Here is a 21,775-nt window from a genome sequence, read left to right as displayed (position 1 = left end):
GATTGTTAAGCCGGTGAAAAATGTCAGTGGATTGGGAAGTTTTCACAAAGAGCTGGAAATCAAGGTTGGAATACTGATGGAGCAACGTTTGCAGGAGACTAAGAGTAAAACTTGCAGATGCTGAGAAGGAGATTCAGAAACCAAGCAGAACAGCTTTACCATCGGATACAAATCAGCTCTCAATTGAGTAAGTGATTGGAAAATGAAGCTGTGGAAGTTTTGCCGGAGAGAACTAGAAAAAGCAGCAATTCAGGCAGAGAAGGAAACTGAGATTACATGCCAGAACAAGATTGCTGAAATGGTCACACTGATAGAAATACACAAGAACTAACGGTAACATGGTCGATGGAAAATATGCTGAATAGAAACGAGAAGGAAATTTAACACACGATTTTAAGTACCAGAAGTAGAGTACCATAACCATTTCCTTCATAAGTGACAGACCAAGTTTGTGAATGAGCTGCCGAGACGTAAAACTGTGTTGTATTGTGATGATGGTATCTGTATGCATTGGAGAGTAAAGTGCTTGACAGAAAAAAGGATCAATGGAGGACTGGAGAATGACATCTTCTCAGTAAAGTATGTTGTTCTTGGTCAGCGCAGAGTCTAGAACCAAACTCGGGAAGAGGCAAGCTGTATGGAAGAGCCCAATGCAAGACTATATTTGGAACTGTGCATAAGTGAAACCTGCTAGGAGAAGTGTTATGTTAAATGCAAGCCTCAAGATCTAATCAGTGAAAAATCGTTACAGCGATCTACAAATGTCTAAATTGTGCATATAATGTTTGTTTCGAATTTGGGTTTAAGTAGATTAATTTTGAAGATCATATCAAAAAGTTAAAGGTGGAGGGATGTAATAATTTGGTGACTGTCTCTTTAAGATAGCACAGCAGAAGAGGGTCACCTGGCTTGAAGACGAATGGGTACTAAGAGTGGGTGATCAGCCCAGAGGGTGGAGTCCTCTGTTGGGCAGAGTACTGTAGCCATGTAGAGGATCTGGGTGCAGCCAGAGGGCTGCTGTTCAACACAGCTAGGACTGTAAACATCCGTATATAGTTTCACTTTATCAATAAAAACATTTTTGGGCATGATTTAACCATAGCATTGCGCCTGCCGCAGATCTTGGTGCGCTGGTTAAATAGCAAAAATCGAGATTCGCGCAGGTCGCAAATCAGTTTGTTATCTAACCAGCCCACTCCCGATGGTGAGTTCCAGATTACACCCAATATGATGGGCAGATGTTCAACTGCACCTTGAGCGCCAGTAGAATTTGAGCAAGGTTTGGTTCTAGTGAGATGGGCTGTGTAGGAGGGCCTGCACGGCTGCAGCTCCTGGACGGAGAATGGCACTGATACGTGGAAGAAGTGGAACAAATAACTCATTGATGGACGGATCATGTCCACAACAACGTTCTGGACATGATAACACATTCTCAGGCTTATCCTCCATTTCTGTTGAGGAACCTGCCGGGGGTGATACCATGGGCGCGATTCTCCGCTGCCCACGACGGGTCGGAGAATAGCGGGAGGGCGTCCCCGACATTTTTCATGTCCTCCCGATATTCTTCCCCCCCATGGCCGCCCCATGACACGAATCACTGCTCGCCGTTTTTTACGGCGAACAGCGATTCTCCCCAGGCTGATGGGCTGAGTTCCCAGGCCTTTACGGACATTTTTACGGCAGCAAACACACCTGCTTGCTGCCGTCATAAAAACGGCCACAACATGCCGTTCTGGGCATCCAGGGCCCCGATTGGCACGGCAGTACCACGGCCGTGCCAAGGGGGGCAATGCGTCCGTAATGGACGCACTCTTTCTCCCTCCGCCGCCCCGCAGGATCAGTCGGCGGGGCGGGCGAGGGAGATGACGGCCCCGCGCATGCGCGGGTTGGAGCCGTCCAATCCGTGCATGCGCGGCTGACGTCATCGTGCGCGTCAGCCGGCGTGACGCTTGCCGCGCGGACTTAGCGACGGTCGCTAAGCCCGTGATGCCGTGCTTCACGGGGCCCCACTGCTAGCCCCGCACGGGGGGGGAGAATCGGGTCCCGGGAGGGGGCACGGAGGCTGCCGTGAAACACGGCCAGTTTCACGGCAGCCTTTACGACTCTCCGCATTTGCGGAGAATCGCGCCCATAGTGTTTGGTTGTTTTTGTGAAAATCAGCTGATGTATTGGTACCACTATGGAATGGTGATGTTTCCTTGTTGTTGAATAGTTGGAGTGATGTGTGGAATGTTGCACAGTTGATTTTCAAATATTTGTTCCTGTTGACTGTTTAATAAACAAAATATTCTGCAGTGGCTCCTCGTGTATACACATGCTATGTCTCAGACGGTGATTATTGCCTCGCATTTCAGTTAACCTTTGAAGCCTGAACAGTTTGCCAGACCTCAAGAAGCTTCAGCACCACAGAGGCAGCAGCCAACAATCAAACACTCGAGAGCTGGGCTGCAGCACTGGGGATATCCTCGCGACCAAAGGGTGAGTATGTGGATCAGGGGAGCCCGGCTCCCTAATGTTCCCGCAGGTGTCTGGGGTCATAGAACATACAGTGCAGATGGAGGCTATTCGGCCCATCGGGTCTGCACCAACCCACTTAAGCCCTCACTTCCACCCTACCCCCCTAACCCAATAACCCCTCCTAACCTTTTTGGAGACTGAGGGCAATTTAGCATGGCCAATCCACCTAACCTGCACATCTTTGGACTGTGGGAGGAAACCGGAGCACCCGAAGGAAACCCACGCAGACACGGGGAGAACGTGCAGACTCGGCACAGGCAGTGACCCAGCCGGGAATCGAACCTGGGACTCTGCCGCTGTGAAGACACAGGGCTAGCCACTGTGATACCATGCTGCCCAAGGTGTTATGTTAAATGCACGCGGTCTAGGGGCTCCTGCTGTGGCTGGGGTGAGCGTGTAGAGCAAGGTTTTCAGGTCAATCTGGCTCGGTGGATGACACTCTAAGAGAAGGAAAGACATGTAAGGATGGGGGAGGCTTGGGGGATTTGAGGGTCCCGGGTTTGAAATACAAACTGATTGTTGGTCTGCCTCCTTCTCCAATTCCTTGCAGATCGCTAAATGGATGGCGGTGTTTATCCCTCAGAGGAGATCCTCGTGATGCTGGTAGCAGCCCAGGTGGCCAGTCATCGGAGAAGGCAACAGCCTCGACACAGGCTGTAGACAGCACCCCATGTGCACACCTTGAAGACCTGGCCACCCATCAGACCAAGGAGGAACCCAGAGGAGGACAGTAGTGATAGCCCGAGGTGTACAGGCATTGTTGGTCTTTCAAGGAGCTGATAGACAACATGTTCTGCAGGAGACTCCATCTCAAGAAAGAGTGCAACACCTGTGCCATGTCCTTGTGGACTTGGCACTCCTTGGAGGAGGAGGATGCCCACTCCCAGTGGCTGTTAAGGTCACCGCAGCCCTGAACTTGTATGCCACTGGTTCATTCCAGGGCTTGGGTGGGCACTTGTGTGGCATTTCACAAGCTAAAGCCCACGGGTGCATCCATGAGATCACGGATTCCCTGTTTGCCCAGGCAGCTGACTATACTAACTCCGAGCTGGACCAAACCAACCAAGATGCCCGGGCTGCAGGATCCTCCAACATCGCCGGAATGTCCCAGGTCCAGAGGGTAATTGAATGGCACACATGTCGCCTTCTGTGCACCAGGGCATCATTTCCCTTCTTTAACAGGATGGGGTTCCACTCCCTGAATGTTCCACTTATGTGCAACCACCATCTCTGGATCATACACGTGTGTGCACATTTCCCAGGGAGCATGTATGACCGCTACATCCTGAGATACTCGGAGATCCCCATCATCTTCGAAGACCGCCCCAGGGTGGCAGGTTGGCTCTTGGGAGATAAGGGGTACCCGCTGAGGACCTGGTTGATGACACCAGTGCAGAGACTGGAGACCAAGGTGGAGACCCAAAATAACGAGGCCCATGTTTCCACCCATGCTGTCATTAAGCGGTGCATCAGACTGCTGAAAAATACAATTTCGATGTCTGGACCGCTCTGGTCATGCACTGCAATGCCCTCCACAACCTGGCACAGCAACAGTGCAACATGCTGGAGGAGGAGGGCGATGCGGCCTCATCCGAGTAAGAGGAGGAGGCGGTGGAATAGGAGGAGATAGTAGATGAACCTGGGCAGGACCCAGAGGAGAAGCTGAAGGGTGGAGGACAGGCGGTGGTAAGGATCCAGCATGCCTGGTGGACCAGGGAGATCCTCATTATTGACTGCTTCTCATAGAATGAGGCTTTGTTTGTCACATCACTCCCTCCGCTCATTTCCCTCCTTCTCCCCATTCCCTAACTCTCCCCTCCTCCCCCCACCCCTGACTACTATGTTCCACACTCCAAGGCTCTGTGTAACATAACCCCAGGGTAATAGGCCATTATCGGCACGGCACTGGGTTACTATACAAGGCCTGAGAGTGATGATCACTCGCTGTGAGGTAAGCCCTGGTGCTCCTCAGTTTATGCCAAAGTCTGACTCCTGCCTTTCTGCTGACAGCGTGCTCACACCCATCCTCTGAATGGGGTCTGCATTAGGGACGTTTTATCTTGGACAACTGTGACTGGGGCCAGGGGGTGGGGAGCAGAGGTCCAGATAGAGTGAGGGTAAAGGCATGTCCGCTGTGAAGAAATGAATGAAAAATGAAAATGAAAATCGCTTTATTGTCACGAGTAGGCTTCAATGAAGTTACTGTGAAAAGCCCCTAGTTGCCACATGCCGGCGCCTGTCCGGGGAGGCTGGTATGGTGATTAAAGTGACAGAGGCTTCATATGTATCAGGTGTAACATAGTTTAATCGTGAACATTTGTAATTTCCATTCCCCCCAGCTACACATAGATTTAATGTTCTTGTTGTGCTTAAGCATGTGCGCGACGAGGCTGTTAAATAGTGAGAGGCCCAAAACGGAACCGTGCCGTGCACCGATTTGTTCACAATCTAACCGGCCCGCTCCCCTTGGTGAAATCCACATCTTGCCTTAGCCTGGTGAGAAACCAATAATGACCACTTAAACGCAATCTCCATACAATAAACAGGAGTGACCCCCTCTCTAACGGCCCCACATGATCTAACGGCCTCCCCCGCAAGTAGTCATGTGGGCGCCAATTAATACTTTTTTTTTAAATGTGAAACTGGCAGAGGAACTGCTGCGGGGATCAGAGGAGGTGAGTAGCCATCTTCGCTCACAGGCAAAGAGCCTGAGGGCACTGGGATTGCTGCCTTGGTGCTCAGAGGGGGTGAGGGAGCAACTGGGGGCCAGCATCGGTAGGGGTGGGCAGCAATAGGGGGTGAGGTGCGTGGAGCTGGGGAGTTGGGCGCCCATGGTCTCGGGTGGGCGGTGGGGTCTAAGCGTCCGCGTGTTCACCATGCCAACACCTGGATCATGTGTACCCATTCCGAGGGCAACCCTAGCCCCTGTCTGTCTTCCCCACCGACCACCCATAACTCCCACTGCCTGTGGAGGCCTCTGGCTGCGTGGCTTAAGGCTATTGCTAATTGGGAAATGACAATCATAGTTAACTGAGCACCTCACACTTCCTAAGTGGATCCTGGTGGGTAGGTGGGCCTTGTAGCATGTGGGAGTTATTGCCCAGCATCCCAATCAGACCATGATGCCTGGACATTGTGCATGAACACTGCAGGAAGCAACAACATGAATGCAGCGTTCAATATCTGAACATCCTGGGTCTGGGCCCTTGCCTTGAGGACTTAACCATGGCCGGGGTGGGGGAGGGATGAGTGCACTGGGGAGGGAACCTGTGCCTGGTCCAGGTAACGTTACTTGTGGGTGTCTGGGGTGCAGGGTGTGGGGTCTGGTGATCAACGGCTCAAAAGATATGGACGCCACAATGCTGAACTTTTCATGCATAGCACGTGTTAAGCCTGTCTGCACAAGCAGAATGGGAAAGGATGACTGCCAGGCAGAGCACAAGTAGAAGTCCACTGCAGCCATACCCCTCTTAAACTGATGTGCTGCTTTTTGGGGGTAATGACTTCTCAGGGAAATGTGATGAAAGCCAAGTCCATCATACCTCAGTTGGCTCAACTGTGCAGCCGAGGAAGAAAAAGAGGGGGAGGCCCATAGTGATCAGAAATTGAATTCTAAGGGGAACAAATAGATCTTTCTGTTGCCACAATAGTGATTCCAGGATGGTGTATTGCCTCCCTGGTGCTCGGCTCCCCCAAAATAGCCACACTATAGGAAAAGGTTTAAACCAAGAATTAAAAAATGCATGTAAAAAGAGCACTGCATTAATCATGGGCAACTTTCATTTGCATACAGCTTGGGCTAATCATTTGGAAATGGCAGTCAAGAGAATTAATTCATAAAGGGCATTTGGAATGTTTTTTTTTGGGTCAGGCTATTTTGGATCTGGTAATGTGTAATGAGGTAGGTTTAATAAATGATCTCAAGGTTATGGATCCCCTGGGAAGCAGCAATTGCAGTATGATAACATTTAGCATTCAGCTTGAGTGTGAGACTGAAATATCAGTGTTAAACTTAAAGAAGGGGAACGACAAAGGTGTGGTGAATGTAACTTAGTAATTCACACTGTATTTACCAATACCATTGTAAGCGCAGTAGCGTTATCCGACCACTAGGGGGAGTAGCTCTGGGAATGCTCAGGAGTTTGTACAGGGCTCCACCCTTGGCTCCGCCCACGACTCCTCCCCCTGGACTGCTGTATAAATACCCTTGTCCAGAGCCAGCCTGCAGTTCATCGAGAGTTCAACGGGTAACAGGCTGGCTCTGTAGTAAGTAGAGTGAATTGATGGTTCCATCAAAAGGTATGTGGAAGGAATTGGCTAAAGCGGACTGCTCATATAGTTTAGTTGGTAAGACAATAGAGCAATAGTGGCAGATTTGAAGGAGATAATTCATGACTCCCGGCAACCATAACATCCCAATGAGGAGGGGACACTCTAAGGGGAGGAAGAGCCTACCTTGGATAACCAAGGAAGTCAAGGAGGGTATTAACTTGAAAGCAGAATCATATAAGATGGCAAAGGTTAGTGGTAGGGCAGAGGAATGGGATCGGTTGAGAATGCAGCAAAGATGCGTTAAATAGATAATCAGGAAGGAAATGGCAGAGGAGTTCATAGATAGAATTTACAGTGCAGAAGGAGGCCATTCGGCCCATCGCGTCTGTATCGGCTACTGGAAAGAGCACCTTACCCAAGGTTAACACCTCCACCCTATCCCCATAACCCAGTAACCCCACCCAACACTAAGGACAATTTTGGACACTAAGGGCAATTTATCATGGCCAATCCATCTAACTTGCACATCTTTGGACTGTGGGAGGAAACCGGAGCACCCAGAGGAAACCCACGCACACACGGGGAGGATGTGCAGACTCCACACAGACAGTGACCCAAGCCGGAATTGAATCTGGGACCCTGGAGCTGTGAAGCGATTGTGCTATCCACAATGCTACCGTGCTGCACTGGGAATAGTGGCAGACTTGAAGGAGATAATTCATGACCCCCGGCAACCATAACATCCCAATGAGGAGGGGACACTCTAGAAGGAGGTAGCCCACCGAGTTAAACAGATATTTTGCATACGGGGGAGGAGTTAAGTGCAGTCACCATCACCAGAGAATTAATTTTTTGCAAACTAATGGGGTTTCCTGGACCTGATGGTTTGCATGCCAGGATCTTAAAGAAGGTAGTTACAGAGATTTTGGATGCACTGGTAGTCATTTTTCAAAACTCCATGGATTCTGGAACTGTGGCAAAGGATTGGAAAACTGCAAATGTGGTACCTTTGTTGAAAAGGGAAATTGGCAAAACGCAGGAAACTACAGGCCAGTTAATCTAACCCCAGTTATTGGAAAAATATTAGAATCGATTGTTAAGGAGACGATAGCAGTAAAATTATGTCTTTGTAAAGACTTTGGGAAGTCATGATCTGGTAAAGCAGAGTCAGCATGGTTTCATGAAGGGGCAATCATGTCTGATAAATTTACTAGACTTCATTTACTAGACTTCATTGCCTAAGTAGATGGAGAAGGACAAGTCGATGTTGTACATTTGGATTTTCAAAAGGCATTTGATAAGGTTCCACACTCATGGGCTGGGATTCTCCAAAATCCTGGCCAAGTGTTGACACCGGAGTAAACACAGGAGTGTTGTACGCCGGCGTCAATGGGCCTCCTGGCCCAGCAATTCACCAGTGTTCAGGGGGCTAGCATGCTGCCAGAGTGCTGCACACTGTTCCGGTGGCGAAAGGCGGCCCTGCATGAACGGCGCGGGTCCACACATGCGCACGATGGCCAGTCCCCGCGCCAGCACATGTGCGTGTTTGCCGTCTCCGCGCCACCACATGCGCATGGTTTCCGTCTCCGCACCGGCGCGGAGCAACATGTCTGGGACCTAACAGCGGGCTGCGAAGAAGGAGGTAGCCCACCCCCAGATCCCGATCATGGGCCTGGACCCTGTAGAGACCCCCCCCCCATCCTAGATCCCCCCACAACCCCACCAGGATGTCCACTTCGACCACGGGTCCGACCTCCCGCCAGGTGGCACCAGGTTGGAACCACGCCGGCGGGACTTGGCGGAACTCGGCGGGAGTTCGGTTGCCCGTGGAGAATCACCGCGGGGACCTATTTCAGCGGCCCCCGACCGACTCCCCGGCGACTGTGCGGGCGCGATTGGCAGCGATTCTCGACGTGGTGGGAATTTCCCGTGCCCCGTCGATTCTCCGACCCGGTGCGGGCTCGAGAACCCCGCCCAGGTGTTGGAGGTACTATTGTGGCACGGATAGCTGATTAGCTAACAGTAAACAGCGAGTAGCGCCAAAGCGGTCTTTCTCAGGTTGAAGGGCAGTACCCAGTGGAGTGCCACAGGCATCAGTGCTAGGACCACACTCTTTACAATGTATATTAATGATTTAAAGGAAGGAACAGAAAGTATTGTGGCCGAATTTGTGGATGATACAAAGGTGGGATGTAAGTCAGGTTGTCAGGGGGATGTAAATCGTTTACAGAGAAACATTGACAAGTTAAGTGAGTGGGAAAAAAATAGGCAAATGAAATTCAACGTGACATAATGTGAGATTGTTCATTTTGGAAGAAATAAGGAGAAAGCGGATTATGATTTAAACGCAGAGACTGCAGAAAGCTGGAACACAAATGGACTTTGGTGTCTTTGGTGTTCATGAAACTCAGAAAGCTAGCATATTGGCGCAGAAGGTAATATGGAAGGCAAATGGAATGCTGGCTTTTATTTCAAGCTAGTTGGAGTATAAAAGTAAATGTTGCTGCAACTGTACATGGTAGTAGTGAGGCCATATTTAGAATACAGTGCATAATTTTGATCTCCTTATTTAAGGAAAGAGATATTATCATTGGAGGCAATACAGAGGAGGTTTATGTGGTTGATCCTGGGTGTGGAGGGACTGACATGTGAGGGAAGATTAAACAGGTTGAGTTGTATCCCCTGGAATTCAGAAGAATGAGAGGTGATGGGAGTTCAGAATATCTCTGAAAGAAAGGTTGAAGTATGTGGTTTAAAAATCAGAAACAAAGAGGTCAAAAGACATCACTGGATATTTTGAGAAATGTTCAGGAGAGAAAGATTCTTGTTTGGTGTTCGAAAATTGTGCAACTTGCTTGTAAAGAATACCCATATGAGTTCAGTTTAGTTTCATACCTAAAATAAGTTTTCCCTTTGACCAATGGCACTTGTTATGAATAGGAGAGTGGTTTCTCCTCTCAGCACCCACCCATAAACAGAAAGTTGTTTCGATTTCTGATTTCCTCTTTATAAATGGTCGTCTTTTTTCCCAATGGGTTGGCACAGGACACACTGGTTAGCACTGCTGCCTCACAGCGCCAGGGACTCGGGTTCAATTGAATGACTGTCTGTGTGGAGTTTGCACTTTCTCCCCCGTGTCTGCATGGGTTTTCTCCGGGTGCTCCTGTTTCCTCCCACAGCCCAAAGATACACAGGTTAGGTGGATTGGCCATTCTAAATTGCCCTCCAGTGTCCAAAGGTGTTCAGGTTAGGTGGGACTATGGAGGTGGGGAGGGGGAGTGGGCCTAAGTGCGGTGCTCTTTCGGGGGTCAGTGCAGGTTCAATGGGCCAAATGGCCTCCTACTGCACCCTGGCGATTCTATGGTACTCAGCCCTCAGTTTTGATGTGATCCAATTTCCACTAACAACTGCACAGCAAACTTGAGATAGAGAAAGTTCAGATAGGTAGTTTATTCGCATACACTCAGGCAGAATAGGAGGGGGCTATCTTTTAAAGACTATAGCAGTCTTTTTTCAGGAGTGAATAGAGAAAGTAAAGGCAAAGAAGCAGAATAAAAAATATATATTGTTTCACATTGAATCCAGAGTCCAGGATCAAAGTCCAATGTGTATTCTTTGATAGCACCAGCAGGTTGAAAACTGATCCCAGATGATTCACTTTTGGAGTAGCGATGACATCCATGATGGGATAGACACATAGAAATGAATTAGTCTTGTCGGCTCTAGTATAGAGGTTCAGGAGTTCCAGTAGAAACATGTGGGGTCAGACAGTTAAACCTGGACAGAACACTAGTTTTGAGCTGCTCCTTGTCAAATGGAAGATGGGAATCTGCTTTACAACTCCAGTAAAACCGGGCTATTGGTTCTCCCAGCTAGAATGGATATCATGGCTCCCACTTCTCAACTTTGGTTTGGACAAGGGATGCATATTCCTTGGTTTGGATTCTTTAGATTGTTAACACTTCAATCCTCAATAATTTCAAAAAGGGGTTTCAGGTCCTTTCACCTACCAGACTGGTAGGTCTTGCCCTAAGAAATGCAAAGTGCCATTGTACAATTCCCTTGAATTTAATCTCTGCAGTCACAGGTGGTCATTAGCATCTCTTTCGAGATAATGGGCTGGATTCTCCGATTTGCAGAATAAATGCTGACGCCGGCGTGGGAACAGTGGCATTTTACGGCAGAAACAATGACGCAAAAGCTGCACCGATCCTCCGTCTGGTGGGGGGCTAGCAGCCGCGAGCTTTACCTACAGATATGGCCGAAGAATTGCCAGGTCCGTGGCCACGCATGTGTAAGGACGCGCCGAGTAACATGGCGCCGGCCGCGCGTGGACTCGGCCTGCCATATACTGTCCCCCAGTAACCCCCCTCGCCACCTCAGGACCACGCCCTACCAGTGTCCACAGTCCCCGCCAAAGCACCCCCTGCCCGCAGAACGGCCCTCCCCTCTGACTGTGGCAGCGCTGGGCTCAGTCCGCAGCCGTCACGTGGGATCCACGAAAAAAAATAGCATGAGTGACCCAAGCCGACGGGAACTCGGCCCATTGGGGGCGGAGCATCGGGTGAGGGCCTTAGGTGACATCTTGAGACCGTCCATATGGCGTGCGGCATACTCACCAAGTTTGCCACTTTTGATGGGGCGGAGCATCACAAAATCGGCGCTGTCCCCGATTTCGGCGCAAACAGGGATTTTCCGGCCGAGAATCCCGCTCTATTAGGTGTCAGCTTCCCTGAATGCCAGTAAGTCATTTTTGTTTGTTTCATAGTCAGCCATGGCTTCAGTCATTTTAAACCTCTTGTCCAGTTTAAATTTAAAAAATAATTCGCCCCATAACACACTCAATATAGGCAAGGTATAAATGTTAAGTTCTCTTCCATGGCAAGGACCCACATGATAACAATAATAATAGTCTTTATTTGTGTCACAAGTAGGCTTACATTAAAACTGCAATGAAGTTACAGCTCTGGGCTAGTGCCCGAGAGTTGAAAAGTGCTTTCTCATCAAACAAGTAAAGTAAAAAGAGTTTGTTTTCTTAATTAAAATGGTTGTACAGTGGCTTTAAAAAAAAGTGAGTCAGTACTCTTAAATTAATACTTCTCATCGATGGTCACTCAAGAGAAGGAGGACACAGGTACAGAATTCAGGAAATGGGACCATGAGGACCTTGAGCAGTTTGTCACAGGAAGTGAGGAGGTATTGGAGGCTTTGATGGGTTTAAAATAGACAAATCCCCAGGCCCGGATGAATTGTATCCCACGATGCTGTGGGAGCCATGAGAGGAAATTGCAGGGGTTCTGGCTCAAGTTTCTAATTCCTTTCTGGCCATGGGGGAAGTGCCAGAGGACTGGAGAAAGCTAATGTTGGTCCATTTTTCAAGCAGGGTGGTAGAGATAAACCAGGCAATTACAAACTGGTGAGTTTCATGTCAGTAGGGAAACAATTGGAGAAAATTCTGAAGGAGAGAATTAATTTCCACTTGGAAAGGCATAGGTTGATTAGTGATAGTCAGCATGACTTTGTCAGAGTGGGATCAGCCTAACAAATTTGATAGAATATTTGGATAAAGTGACCGAGTGGGTGGGTGAAGGAAGTGCCGTTGATGTAGTTAATATGGATTTTAGTAAAGCCTTTGACAAGGTCTCACTTGGGAAACTGATTGAGAAGATTGAAGAACATGGAAAACAAGGACATTTGTCGAGATGGATCCGAAACTGGTTTAGCAATAGAACACAAAGGCTGTTTGAATAACTGGAGGCCAGTGTCCAGCAACATACCACTGGGTCCCAAGTTGTTTGTTTTATAAATTGATATAGATATACCAATGATATAGACAAGAACGTGGGGAGACTGATAAGCAAGTTTGCGATGACACCAAGATTGGTAGGGTGGTTAACAGTGAAGAAGAGGTTCGTAGGTTACAGGAAGATAAAGATGTGTTGGGCAAATGGGTAGAGTGGTGGCAGATGGTATTTAACGCTGCCAAGTGTGAGATGATGAACTTTGGAAGAAGAAACTGGACAAGGGAGTCTGTAATAAATGGCAAGCTCAAAGGAACAGATGGATCTTGGGGTACATGTTCACAGATCCTTAAAGATAGCAGAGCAGATGAATAGGGTGGTTCAGAAGGCATATGGGACACTTGCCATTATCAGGCATGGCATAGAATATAAGAGCAAAGATGTTAAGTTGGAGCTGTACAGAAAGTTGGTTAGGCCACAGCTGGAGTACTGTGTGCATTTCTGGTCATCTCACTATAGGGAGGAGGTGAATGCACTGGAGGGGTTCAGAGGAGATTCACCAGGATGTTGCCTGGGATGGAGCATCTAAGCTATCAAGAGAGACTGGTTAGGCTTGAGTTGTTTTCTTTAGAGCAGAGAAGGCTGAGGATGGATATTTTTGAGGTGTATAAGGTTATGAAAGGTTTGGACAGGGTAAATAGGAAAAAGCTGTTCCCCTCAGTTGAGGGGCCAATCACAAGGGGGCATAGTTTTAGGGTGAGCGGCAGGAGATTCCGAGAAGATTTGTGGAAAGAAAATTCACTCAGACGGTGGTGAGAACTTGGAATGCATTGCCTGGGAAGGCAGTGGAGAGTGGAAAACTCACAACCTGTAAAAAGCACTTGGATGAGCACTTGAAACACCATCCCGTTCAAGGGTATGAGACAAGAGCTGGTAAGTGGGATTAGTGCGAGATTAGGGGTAGTTATTGTCGGTATAGACTCAATGGGCCAAAGGGCCTTTTCTGCGCTGTACGACTCTATGACTACGACTTTGTTAAGCGAAATGAAAAACTATAAATACTGAAATAGGTTCACAGAAACATAAAACTATACATAATAGGAGAAGGTCAATCAGTCCATCAAGACTCTTTCTTTCACAGCAATTCCAGTTAGGTTCACTCGCCTACTCTTTCCCTGCAATTTTGTCCAATTTCCTTCTGATAGCTTTGAATGTCAAACGTTACTGAATGAAGAGGACTGAAGGACAACTCATCTTGTAGGCAATAATTTGGCAGTGGTTCAGAGGTCAGTCTTTATTGGATAGTAATTTGTGAGGCAATAATTTGTATTTTCAAGGCACCACAACGTAGTTGCACGTGCAGGACTTACCAAGCAGATTGGCCGAGGTCACTGAGGGCGTGAGGAGTGACGTGCTGTTTGTGCAGTCATAGAATCATAGAATAGAATCCATGCAGTACTGAAGAAGGTCATTCGGCCCATCGGGTCTGCACCGACCCTCTGAAAGAGCACCATGCCCAGGTCCACTCCTTGCCCCATCCTCGCAACCCCATTGAACCTTTTAGACGCTAACATGTAATTTAGCATGCCCAATCCATCTAACCTGCACATCTTTGGACTGTGGGAGGAAACCGGAGCACCCGGAGGAAAGCCACGCACACACGGGGTGAACGTGCAAACTCCACACAGTCACCCAAGGCCGGAATTGAACCCGGGTCCCTGGCACTGTGAGGCAGCAGTGCTAATTACTGTGCCATTGTGCTGCCCCTCATGGCCTTGATCAATTAGGGGCTGGTTTAGCTCACAAGGGGCTGGTTTAGCTCACAAGGCTAAATCACTGGCTTATAAAGCAGACGAAGCAGGCCAGCAGCACGGTTCGATTCCCGTACCAGCCTCCCCGGACAGGCGCCGGAATGTGGCGACTAGGGGCTTTTCACAGTAACTTCATTGAAGCCTACTCGTGACAATAAGCGATTTTCATTTTCATTAGGCAAGGAGTAGAGAGATGGCTCTGATAGCTTTATTAACTTGAATGCCAGTGCAAAGCCAGTGTCCTCTGGGGAGGGGCGGGATGTTGTGTGGGGGTGAGTCATCTCCACCCCATGTGATAATAGTCCACTATCCTTAGGTCCTTAAACTTCTAGGGGGAGGAGGATGTGGAGGATGTGTGTAATGAGGTAGTCCCAGATGGATGCTGGCAGAGGTGGCGTGTAATCAGAGTAAGCAAAGGTTTGCAGGTGATTACCATCTCCAACAAGTGAGAATTGAATTATCCCCGATTGACGTTCAATGGCATTACTATCGCTGAATCCCCCTTCATCAATATCCTGGGGGTTACCATTGACCAGAAACTGAACTGAATTAGCCACATCAGGGATAGGACAGTGGCACAGTGGTTAGCACTGCTACCTCACAGCGTTAGGATTCGATTATGACCTTGGGTGCCTGTCATTCTCCCCGTGACTGCATGGATTTCCTCCCACAGTCCATAGATGTGCAAGTTAGTTGGATTTGCCAAGTTAAATTGCCTCTTTGTGTCCAAAGGTACGGTGGAGTTGTGGGAGAGGGCGGGGGTGGGGCCTAGTTATGGTGCTCCTTCAGAGTTCAATGCAGACTTGATGGGCCGAATTGGCCTTCTTCTGCACTATGGCTGTAATTCTCTGGTCGTTTTGATCCAATTTTCCCACCGGCAACTTAGACCTGCGAGAGGGTTTTGTGCAGAGTGGAGTGGGTTCCCATTGACAATCAGCGGGAAGATAGAATCCTGTCACCAGCGAATGGCACGAGGCCGAGAAACACATGGCTGGTCGACGGGAGAATCCCACCCTATGACTCTACGATATAAACACTGCAGTTAGAAGAGCAGGTCAGAGGTTGGAAAGCACAGTTGCTTCACAGCTCCAGGGTCCCAGGTTCGATTCCCGGTTGGGTCACTGTCTGTATGGAATCTGCATGTTCTCCCCCGTGTCTGCGTGGGTTTCCTCCGGGTGCTCCGGTTTCCTCCCACAGTCCAAAGATGTGCGGGTTAGGTGGATTGGCCATGCTAAATTGCCCTTGGAGTCCAAAAAAACGGTCAGTTGGAGTTACGGGGATCGGGTGGAGGTGTGGGGATAGGGTGGAGGTGTGGGCTTGGGTAGGGTGCTCTTTCCTAAGGGCTGGTGCAGACTTGATGGGCTGAATGGTCTCCTTCTGCACTGTAAATTCTTTGATTCTATGAAATAGTTCACCTCCTGTCCAACATCTACAAGGCAAAAGTCAGGAATGTGATGCAATAACCTCCATTTGCCTGGATCAGTGCAGTTCCAACAACATTAAAGAAGCTAATTTACCTTCACGACTCTAATTCAGGTGGTGACTGTATCTTTAACAGTTTCTGTTTCTATTCCAGCTCATGTAGCTTAGTCTGAATGAACATTTCCTTGTCTGGCTGTCGAAGTTTTGAACCCGTAACTTTCACATTGATAAATACACAACTTTACTTTTTTTAAAGAAAATGGCACACACTCACCAGAGAAGCCAGTGATGTCCATGGCTTTGAGATTCCTGCATTTGATGACTGTCAATGTTAGTCGTCCAGCAGTAGGCAGATAGCAGAGAGAGAACATGATTTCCCCCAGATCCACGCTTTCCTTTGAATAGTGAAAAAATGTAACATAGGGTCAGGGGTTTAAAATACTTAAATCATATTAAACAGACTGAATAAAGTGCTTAAAATGGCCAATACCAGGCCTCAAAAATTAGACTGCTTAGACTTGTTGATGAGTCCAAAGGGCTAGTTTTGTTTGTCATGCTCATACCTCCTGGTAACCAGCTGTGGATTAACTCTAACCAAAAGTCTATTTTCTGCATCCACCTCTCTCGGGTCGAGTGAACAGGACATCAACTCTTTCAGTGACTCTCCACTTGCATTCAAATCAGGAGAAGGAATAGGCCATTCAGCCCCTCAAGCCTACTCCACCATTTGATAAGGTCATGGTTGCCCTGTTTTCCAGTGCGGCATGCCCCTTGCCGGCAGCAGGATCCTCCATTCAGGCAGCCGGCTGATGCGGTTTCCCATTCCCATCCGACGCCATTGGGAAACCCGCGAGCGTGGGTGCACTGCCGGCGAAGTGGAAGATCTCGCCGACGGAGAATCCCATAGCAGATCTTTTGCCAGCATCGGTGCGAGGCTGTAAGGACATCTGGAGTCAAGTGATTCTGGCATAATCCTAACTGAGCATTGGTGAGCAGGTTATTACTGATTAAGTGTCGCTTAATAGCATTGTCGATGAAATCTCCTATCACTTTGAGTGGAGGATTGGCATCGAAATTGGCTGAATGGGATTTATCCTGAGTTTTATGGAAAGGACATAAGTGGGCACTTTTCCACATTGTCAGGTAGGTGTCAGTGTTGCAACTCTATTGGAACAGGTTGGCTAAGGGCGTAGCTAGTTCTAGATCACAAGACTTCTGTGCTCAGGCAGGATGCTGTTGAGGCCCAGAGTCTTTGCTATGTCCAGTGACATTAGCCAGTTCTCAGTATCATGTTGCATTAATCAGATTGTCTAAATACTTGCATCCATCCATCCATGATGCTGGAGGCCTGAGGCTGAGGCTGAGATGGATCGTCCATCTAGAACTTCTAGCTGAAGATTGTGGCTTCATCCTTGTCTTTTGTGCTGATGTACTGGGCTCTACTATTATTGAACATGGGGATGTATATGGAGCCGCTCCTCCCATTGGTTGCTTAATTGTCCCCCACCATTCATGACACGATATGACAGTTACAAAACTCGGCTCTGATCCATTGGCATTCTCTTAGCATTCTTTATAATATTCTATTTCACTCTTCAGCATTCTTGTAGTCACATGTTGTAGCTTAACCAGTTTAGCACCTAATTTTTAGGTATTCCTGGCATTTCTCCTTGCATTCTCTCTTGCAGTCCTCATTAAACTAGGGTCGGGCCCTCTCTTGATCGTAATGGTTGAGTGAGAGATATGCTGGGACATGTGACTTGTGGCTGTAGATTGTGGCAGAGTGCAATTCAGCTGCTGAGGATGACCACAGCGCCTTATTTTTGCATTGCTAGCCCTGTTCTGAATCTATCCCATTTAGCACGGTGGTAGTTGCACAATCTCCACAATGACTGTACAGTGGCCACTTCTACCAGAACTGTCTTGGATACATCTGTGATAAATATTTGTGAGGTCAAGTGTTAATTCTGTCACCATCTGCAATGTGCTCAATCTGGCAGTTGTGTCCTTCAGTGCTTGGCCATCTCAGTCAGCAGTCATGCCATCTCCTGACAGTATGCCACTATGCCACCACCTCTGGTGGGTCTTCTCTACCATTTGGACTTATCCAAAGATGTTGATGGAAGATTCTGAGGCATTGACTGAAAGGCAAGATTCAGTGATTGTGACTCTTGTCAGGTTGACTAGTCTGTGGGACAGATCTCTCACTTTTGGCACAACTCCTCAGATGTTAGTGAGGAGGACTTTGGTGAACCGGGCTTCACTTTGTTGTATCTAGCGCCTAGAGGGACAGCAGATGCTCCATTCAACTTTATTCTTATTCAATTTTTTATGGCCATTTGATGCAAATGAGGGTCTTGCTAGACCATTTCAGCGGGCTGTTCAGAGTCAACCATGTTGCTGTGATAATAGGGTCACTCGTAGGCCAGACCAGTCCAGATAAATAGTAGCCTAATGGCCTTATTCAGTCTTGAGAAATGAATGAAATATTATTGAAATGGATCAACAAGGTAATAGTTCAAACACATTATCAGAATAGATCTTCCTCCAGCTGAGTTCCCTAATTTAACAGCCTGCCAGAGCTCACACAGGTGCAGAGCAGCATAGTGAGGATTTCTCGCAAAGCTTTTTATCTCGGCCAAGGACATTATTTGAAGCATAGGCCTTTGTGTAGGTGTTTCTGGGCCAGCTAAGATGAATCCTCATGCCTACAGTTCTAAAACATACGGTCTGGTTAAAGTTAACAAGATCTTCACATGCACACTTACGAGATCAGCGGGGGGATGACGTCAGTGTTGGAATGGAAGAGCCCACATTGGTTAGGCATTGGTAGGCAGCACAGTAGCACAGTGGTTAGCACAGTTGCTTCACAGCTCCAGGGTCCCAGGTTCGATTCCCAGCTTGGGTCACCGTCTATGCGGAGTCTGCATGTTCGCCCCGTGTCTGCATGGGTGCTCCGGTTTCCTCCCACAGTCCAAAGATGTGCAGGTTAGGTGGATTGGCCATGCTAAAAAGGTTCAGGTGGGGTTACTGGGTTACGGGCATAGGGTGGAGGCATGGGCTTGAGTAAGGTGCTCTTTACAAGGGCCGGTGCAGACTCGATGGACGATTGGCCTCCTTCTCCACTGTAAATTCTATGATTCTATGATTATCTGGCCTTTGGTAACGGGAAAAGTGAATGAGACGATGCAATTGATTGAGTAAATTGGTATAACGGTGCATAAGCCACTGAAACGTAACATCAATCATGCAGGCCAGGGGGGAAACGCCAGAGCAGGATTCGTGGAGTTCTAGGACAGCAAAACTGAAGCCACCACGGACCAATTCAGTGACCGTTAATGGGCTAGCACTGGTGCCATGTGGAAGACAATTGATTCCAATGAGAAACAGTGCAGGATTCACCAGATTTGTGATTGGCACTCAGGAGGCCAACAAGCTGCAGCCGCATATATTCAGTTCACTCCCCCGGACGTTGAGCTTGAGACCCTGCTGGACTCTGTGGGGGAGAGGCAGGTGACCCTTGCCTGTGGAGGAGGCTGCCAGCCGCCATTCGTCTGGAGCGGCCAGCAGTGCCAGAAGACCAGGGTGAGTAGGCAGCACTATGCCCCTGGCACCATGCCCCGTCCCACACACTCTTTGCCCCACCCAGAGAGCGACTGAAGCCCCACCCTGCACCACACGCCGGCACCCCTAATGGCCTGCCAAGGCCGGGCTCCCTAGTCACTGAAGCCACCAGCTACTCACCCTCTGAGCTGCATGCGTCGTCAGACTGTCTAACACTGTGTTTTCTGTTTCCCAGACTGTCCCACAGGAGACGGCCACCCATCCAATGGGAGTGGGAAAAGGCTGGATGGGGACCGCCAGACCTGCGGCCCTTACTGCAGCAGAGCAACGGGTCCTGGACGTGGTCAGTGGGCCCGAGGAAAGGGCAGTCACTAAGGTGGAGGTCGGAGTCGGGCAAGGACGTGAGACCCTGCTGAGTTGCAATTCCCCATGACACATGTGTCAACCTCCCCCCCCCCCCCCCGCCACCACCCTCATACCACCCTCACACAATTCCCTCGCCCCCACCCCACACTCACCACCCCCACATCACCCTCTCTCCCTCATCCCACACTCCTGCTCCACCACACCCTACTCCCCCCTCCCCAACATACATCTACCACCCCACTTCCCCCCCCCCCCCCCCCACCCCGGCCCACAGTCTAAACGTGCGTCTTGTCTTGTGTCTTTCAGAATCTGCTGACGATGGTGGTGTCCACTGCCCCTGCCGCCAGCCACACCCACAGCCAGAAATCCAGGTGCTGATTAGTGATGAGGACACCGACACGGGCATGAGCCATTGGCACGAGACCCAGGACACCCCAGAGCTTGAGTCCGATGTTGACACAGATTTCCCATCATAGCTGTCTCTAACAACCTCCACCATCCCAGAGACACTCACCTCGGTTGGGCACTTTACTGAAGAGGCTTCTGGGACACAATCTCACCTCACCGTCCCGACCTCCGCCACCCCAGGGGATCGATGGGACCGTGTGATGGAATGGCCAGCTCGCTTGCAGGGATCACCCAGGCGGACAGTGGAAAGTGCGACCGTGGGCAGCAGTCAGACATTGTCAAACGATGCGGAGCACCAGAGTTCATCGCAGAGCGGGTTGTCATCATCCTCCAGCCCATGGGGCAGACCCGCTGTTACTGCCAACCCAGAGCCTGCACCCCATAGTGCGGCAGGTATGCATCATGGAGAGGAATACTGGCTGGAGGGGGGATGTTGTGCCCCTGGCTAGTTCCCCCCCTAGTTGGTGAACCTGGAGGCGATCAAAGTGTCTCGTCCATGTTGGCCATGGCACACACATCGCGCGGCCTCCTGTGCCTACCTGGGTCCCATGATGTTTGATGAGGACTGCCGTTTATCCTCCTCCAGCACTTCGCCCCTCTACTGTGCAATGTTTTGGAGGACGCAGCAGGCCACCACGATGTGGGTGACTCTCCCAGCGCCACACTGGAAGGCCCCTCCAGAGCGATCCAGACACCTGAACTGCATCTTCAGGATTCCAAAGCACCGCTCAATCAGGTTATTGGTCGATGCATCCTATCGATCACCCCTTAGACACAGGTCACCTCGGCGATGGTGTCGCTCTCCGCTGTCCAGGCATCCTGGTGAGCTTTGTTCACATTGAAATGGATGTACTGCACAGACTGGGCATAGAGGGTCACTGTGACGGCGTGGATGTACCTGTGCACCCAGCTCTGTGAGATCCAGGACAAGTCCCCACTTGGCACCTGGAAGGATCCAGTTGCATAGAAATTCAGGGCGAGCAAGACTTTGACGGCCACCGGGAGCGGGTGTCCTCCCCCATTCCCCCGCAGTGCCAGGTGCACCATAATCTGTCATATATGCCACACTGTCTGCTCTGCCGAAGTCAGAAGTATCCCTGCTCTGCCGGAGTCTTCGACAGCATGCCCATACATCCTCCAATCACAGGCGCTACCGATACACACAAAGCCTCATGTGGTGCCTCCTTTGGACCTCCTCCACCTCCTCCTCTTCCATGGCTTGTTGCGCTGCTGGATTTCCATCCTCACTGGCCTCCTGTTCCTCTGAGGCATGCTCCGCTGCTGCAGCTTCCCCTTCCTCGAGCAGCTCCGGCTTGTACAGCCACAGTGCATGCCCCAGGGCTGCCACGAGTTGGAGGAAGGCCACAATTGCTGGTTGCATTCCAGTATCCATTGTCTGCAGGGGGTGAAAGGCCCCTTCCCTGCACCCCTGGCCCTGTCTGTGTCGGGCACAATGGGGGTCTCTTGCCCTGGTACTTGTCCCTGTTGCCAGGGGTACGGTTAGCTGGTACTGCCCTTGCTAGCGGTATGCTCTGTGTCCCCCATCTGGCAGCCCCTGTAGGGTCTATTGTGGCTGTTGCCCTTCAGTGGGCCACATGATACCCCGCTGGCGGATGATAGCTTAGAACTTAGAACAGTACAGCACAGAACAGGCCCTTCAGCCCTCAATGTTGT

The 21,775-nt window shown here is 49.6% G+C and overlaps 1 protein-coding gene across 2 annotated transcripts in view; it reads right to left on the bottom strand.

Annotated features, from left to right (window-relative positions):
- The window catches only part of LOC119978640 (synaptotagmin-6-like), a 454,793-nt gene that overhangs the window by 48,596 nt on the left and 384,422 nt on the right, over window positions 1-21,775 (bottom strand). For both annotated transcript variants that reach the window (XM_038820429.1, XM_038820430.1), the window contains exon 4: window positions 16,038-16,158. In XM_038820429.1, the coding sequence (XP_038676357.1) occupies window positions 16,038-16,158 (121 nt within the window). The remainder of the gene's footprint in view (window positions 1-16,037; window positions 16,159-21,775) is intronic.

This window comes from Scyliorhinus canicula, chromosome 15 (genome assembly GCF_902713615.1).
Source record: "Scyliorhinus canicula chromosome 15, sScyCan1.1, whole genome shotgun sequence".
Classification (NCBI taxonomy): Eukaryota; Metazoa; Chordata; class Chondrichthyes; order Carcharhiniformes; family Scyliorhinidae; genus Scyliorhinus; species Scyliorhinus canicula.
This window is presented reverse-complemented; position numbering and strand designations above follow the sequence as displayed.